This window comes from Colias eurytheme, chromosome 9, assembly GCF_061535395.1.
Source record: "Colias eurytheme isolate Ceu_HAF_F1 chromosome 9, ilColEury1 Martin Lab GWU primary, whole genome shotgun sequence".
NCBI lineage: Eukaryota > Metazoa > Arthropoda > Insecta > Lepidoptera > Pieridae > Colias > Colias eurytheme.
In genome coordinates, this window is record NC_142988.1 from 9,283,664 (window position 1) to 9,289,663 (window position 6,000).

General features: G+C 32.5%; 1 protein-coding gene across 1 annotated transcript; it reads left to right on the forward strand.

The window, feature by feature from the left end:
- Positions 1 to 2,197: 2,197 nt before the first annotated feature.
- Positions 2,198 to 3,311, forward strand: LOC149906025 (uncharacterized). Its single transcript, XM_090105948.1, has one exon. It carries the CDS (start codon positions 2,212 to 2,214, stop codon positions 3,028 to 3,030), a length of 819 nt encoding a protein of 272 aa, XP_089962074.1. The 5' UTR covers positions 2,198 to 2,211; the 3' UTR covers positions 3,031 to 3,311.
- The last annotated feature ends 2,689 nt before the right edge of the window (positions 3,312 to 6,000 follow it).

Consider the following 6,000-nt stretch of genomic DNA (forward strand, 5'->3'; position numbering starts at 1 on the left):
TCGCCGAGTTTTTGTATTCCATTCACGCTAAAATGCATGAATGGCGAAGCATGATGACATAGGATTGTACGGGGACAATGTTCAGGAAGTCGTTCATCTCAGTTCACAGGAAGAGATCGTTTTGTGGAGGCGTGCTTCGTCTACATTGTCACGTACGAATCTTGGACAGCCTTGATCAGATCAGTAGCATCCATAGTATAAGTATGATTGGTAACTGGTATCACAAGAATAGCAAAGTAAATTGTATTTTTGCTGACATTATATGAAACACGTGCAGCACAATTACAGGAAGAAAAGATTCTTTTCTATCTTTTATATTATTTCTCACATGAACTGATCTCTCTGTTAATAAATTTACACTTACTTAATATTTGCTCAAAAATTTACTCTACGTTCGTAATTATACTGTTAATTGTTATTGATTAATTATAATCAATAGCGTCCGCGTTAAAATGTAAAAGCCCTTCTGGCTAACATTGAGAGGCCACACACAAAAAAAAAAAATAATCAAATCGCCTGTTATGAAGTTCAAAGAGAAAATACAGAATTTCCTGTGAGTTATTTAAATCATTCGAACTCGTGGAAAGCTTTTAATTTTATTGAATGAAAAATAATTTATAAACTTCTAAAACCTTTTAATATCAAAGTGTTTGTAAAAGGAAAATATGAAAAAATAGGAACAAACGTAGCAGTTTTTAAATAAAGTGAGAATGAAAAAATTTAGAAAAGTTTAACTATGGTTAAGAAATAACAATAAGTATATTAATTTCATTATATTAAAATCATCGACTCTACCTTACTTTACAGTAATAATAATTTTTCATAATAAATCAAAATATAAAATAAAATTTAAATATCAGATATTTTGTTGTCTCTGACAACATAGGTACCTAAAAATTGTTTAGTATATTCGTAGTAAATTTCATGTTATTATAACTTTCTTGTAACTTTCTTCTACTCTAAAGGTATGTTTGTAGAGTTAGACTATCTCATTAGCTAAACCTATAATAATTATTTTGTAAGATGAGAAGAGCGAAATCCTTGAGAAAAGTGTATCTTTCAGGTTACAAGACTCGTGTAATTTTGACCTTAATTACACTGCTTTCCTGCAAATTTGTATTATGCGTTTAACATTATTTCAATATTTTTCATGTAAGTCTACAAGTATAGTATAACTTGTATACGTAGTATATTATTATTAGTCTGTGGTATAACTATGTAGGTATACGTAGAGGATATGGTCCGATACTCTAATAGGTTCTTAGGAATGCAAATAGGAGATTAAATGATGATACAAAGTGAGATTAGTCATCAAGGAGGGGATACATAATGAAAGCGGGTGCAGTTTTCATCATATAAGATAAAGATAAGAATTATTGTATTTTTACTCAAATACGATTGCTTCTTTCAAAAATAGTGTTAATTTTAGCGATTATTATAGCGGTTGTGTTCCTTATTAGCAAAATCGTTAACGAAGTATTTAAATTCGTCATAGAAGTCAGTTATGCAAGTTACATAGTCGATCTCGAAAATCGAGTCGAAAGAGGCGTCATTTGTTCTATTAATCTGTTCATGAAACAGTACTTGCGCAGTTAGGTATGTTTCATAATGCGAAGCGTGTCATATACGCTTTATGTTTGTTAAAAGAGCTTTCCATCGGAACTGTTGGGAACTTTGTTGATAAAGAACTTATACACGTCGGCGGGAACGTAATCTATAGTCCAAAATATAGTAAGTGTTTCGTTACATTGTTTCCTCTGTAATATAAAGCGATTTCCATATAAAACGGATTCTGTCAAACTATCAAAATTGAAGAGTCACTTGAAGCTGAACATCACACAACATTTTACTACAGAGATTATATGTGAACTTTTGATCCACTGGTGTGAGACATTTTCTGTACGAATTTAAATTGCTCTAATATTTTGAGATTTTATATTATGTATTTTACTTAAATATTTACTCATGATCATTACAAATACAAGTTGAAAATGCTAATACATGAAGTGAAGTCGTATAAAGCTACACTGCACTGTAGACGGTGCAAAGTGCATTGTACTATTAACATGAACTATTTTAATCAATGAGAAATCCACCATTCATTTATCCATGGGTTGGCGCGACAGGATGGCGCCCGGGCCCCATGGCGCCAAGCCGACTTTTCCTGAAAGTCAACGACAGTCGCGCGCCGGGATCCCTTCGCGCTGCACTATGAAACCTCTTTATATTTTCACAGTGCTTTATATTTCAATCGTGTTTGTCAGTGCCAAAATAAGTGGAGGACCACGTGGAAGATTCGATAATAACAACCATCGTAAAAACACAAACAATCACCATGTCACTGCCCATCACACGCACTTTTCCTACCACCCACCCAGTCAGATATATTTTATGTGTCGACATTGTTCAAACTTTGCACCCTACCCGGTGTTCCACGGCGTTCCGCCCTCATATGTGTATAAGTATCGCGAATCTAATGGAAGATTTGGATATCTGCTAAGCGGTTTGGCGTTGTACAATTTGGGAAGAGCATCTGCTGATCACTGGCAATACACACATTTCTACTCGGTACGTCGCGATGAAAATTGCTCCATGCAAGCGATTCATCCGAAGCATTTTGAAGAAATCGGATTCCCATGTTTTATGATGTCGTCCTTCATGGAACGGTCGCCAGAGAGCTTGATTCCCAACCCTGAAGCGTTAGACATAACTTCACCACAGATCGATGTAAGGCCGTTCATTCAATACAACGGGACTGCGTTGCAAGATACTAAGGACTATGAATGCGTCATTTGGCACAATAGTTCTTTATCGAAAGAGAAGAATACCGTACCGTGCGCTCTACTTAAAGAATACGCAGAAACTATGAAACCATCTGGTGTACCGGTGTATGTGTGGCTTCCAATTACTATCGGAGTTGTGATTGCTATTTACGTGATTTGTCAGTGTTGTTGTAAGAGCAAGCCAAGGAAAAACGAGACACCGCTCAAACCAAACGTTGTTAGATTTTATTCACACTACTATTACTGAAAATAAAATATAAATACTTTAGGATTTTAGTTCCTATTACGAGGCAGGCACATATTGTACGAAAGATAGATAATTTAGATGTATATTAGAAATTGTGCGATTGTCTATGATAATAATAATTATTTTTGTTTATTCTAAGACAGCTGTTATTTGTTAAGGGTCTTTAACCATAGTTAAAAGAACGCTTTTAGTAAGTGTATGCTTTTATTAATATGATAATAGCGTGTGCGAGTATTTGATAAAATCCGTCTATCATGTGCTATGAAGTGAATTGAAATAAATGTGTGTGCGAAATATTAAAACATTTTATTTTATTCGTAACTTTTCATGAGTAGGTACGTACTGACATATTATTGCAACTCAAAACCCACATTTATTGATTTAGCTACAGTATTTACTACATTGATCGTTCTTTACAAGCTTCAGTTGCTTTATTTACATTTTTGTTAACATTGTATTATATTATTCTTGTATACTCTGTGAGTAAATTCGTAGTTAAAATGGCTATGCCCATATCCTGTGTAATTCGTTTGCTAACACTTGGCACGTTATATTATGATTGAATATGTTATATGAGTCTACATAATAAGTACCAATTTATAAGTACATAGGGGACGAATATTATGTAATCATTTGCTGAAAGTATTTTACATAAAATCTTGTACCTTACAGATTTATACGAATTACGAACTAAAATAAATTAGATAGGTTCTTATTCTTAATGACGATCACCTAGACTCTAAAGGTGGTAATTCACTCAATTCTGATTGTTGGGAAATTATTGTGGTATCAACAATGTATGTTTCTAGTATCTGAATGTTATTAATACTATACTATTCTATTATTATAAACATACTTACAAATTAAATAGATTTATAGTTTGTAAGGTGAATTAGGTGCTCTTGCTCTATATTAGTTCAGAGTTTGATAGGGCAGGGCTGGGTTAAATCTTTTAATGGCTTCTTTATTCTCATGATGATAAAGAATATTTTTTGATTCAGCATACACCATTGCATATAAATGAAATAAATAATACAAAACCTTCAAAATAAATAAAATGCTCTTCTCATGCTCATGAATGTTTATTAGTTAATTTCTTTCGAGGTCAGTAGCCAATATAAAGTTTGCTTCAGTATCCACTGCATTTAATTGAAATAGCAAATGCAAAATACTCACTTCCTACGTAACTTGCGTTCATCAATTACTCACACAACGAGCATTACCTTTTGTAGTAGTGCAATCGGATTGCACTCGATTCCCGATTCGATTAAAGCAAATCTGAACACACACATAAGTACACACACACATGCTTTGCAAATAAGAACCGATAATTAAATTAGCTCGTATGTAATGTCACGGTCTATGCTCTATAGTCTATAATATGCCGAAGGTGGTAGTAATTTAGGGTATATTACTTGCAGGTTTTCAGGTGACGTAAGCAGATAAACAACAACGATTATATTTTCATTAGCCTTCGTGTAACGTTATCTACCTAAATTGCTATATTATAACACGCTGTCGCTAAATGAACTGTAGTGGCTGTCGAGTAAATATTGTTGCTCAAACATTCATTAATAGGTTTCCTATCGACAAACTGATATAAATAGGAATGAATAATTATGAGAACAGTAAGAACAACATTTATTTTTCATTTTGTGTTTTCGTTGAACCTATCTTAGTATACAAAATTTTAAATTTTTTAAGACCATATCAAAACGAGGAACAAGAGTGAATACACACAAGACTCAAAAAAGCAAAAAATACATCGAAAGAAAATTTGTGCTATTCATTTTAGGAATTGCTATAAATACCGCATACCCGCATTAAAATAGCTTACCTAGAGATATTTTAGGACATACGGTTAACGCCTTATAACATTCAAAACAATAGTATTTACTTATATTGAATATATTAAAATGACATGCTCACAAATATAAAGTAAAATATATCTATATAAAACCAAATGAAATTACTGCTCTTTCACCTAAAAAACAAAACAAAGCTATCTTCCCTAAGGCTGAAACTCAATATTATGGCTCATATTGCACGGTTGTTACGAGCAAGAAAAAATAGTGACAAGGTCGATTCACGTTCACCTGATTAAATAATATTACACTGTCTCTCGTATCTTCTAATTAGCTTCTTTTAATTATCATATTTCTACAAGAACTACAGCTAAGTGACAAACCAAGCGTTAATTAAGACAAGCAACCACATTGCGTTATATTCTTAACGTTCCGCTAACGCGGCGCGCAAAAATTGCAAAATTTTGTTTTTGGGCTGCAATCCAAACTAGAACAATTTGTATTGGAAATGAAATCTTATCGGTATTATTTGTTTTTCTTGAGCATTCTTAAAATCGCTTAATGAGAGATATATTGTGCTTTACTGCGCAAATAATAGGTAGGTAGTAGGTACCCAATAAATATTAACTAATTACTAACTATAAATATTAACTAATAACTAATTATGTGAGAGTGTACCCAGGCGATTGTAATAAAATTAAACGGGCTGGACTACGTAAATAAAATGTCACATCACAGATTATTTTTTGATAGAAACAAAATAACTCGACTACCTGAAAACATTTGAAATAATATTATAATTTGGCTTTTTAATGAGCGTGCCAATGTAATACACTCGTAAAATATAATCCCCATTCCTAAATAATTATTATATGACCGTCCTTCTGAATAAAAAATAAAAGTATTAAAAACTTCAGATTTTATTCTAGTCAGGTTGTCAACGTTATTATTCAGTTAAATAACTGTAAAAAAACTGCAAAATATATTTACTAAAGCTAATTTGAAATCGTAACAAAAACAAAGATGAGGTTGTAAAAAAAAACTAATAATTTTTCATTGAACTTCTAGTTGTGCTTGTGACTATTAGTTGGTGACATAATCTACGCGGCGATCTAATGCCATCTGCATCAATAACTCAAGGATTTTGGCTAGATTCCAGAAACAT

Coding starts and splice junctions, on each gene's coding strand:
- LOC149906025 (XM_090105948.1), top strand. CDS start 2,212: ATGAAACCTCTTTATATTTTCACAGTGCTTTATATTTCAATCGTGTTT.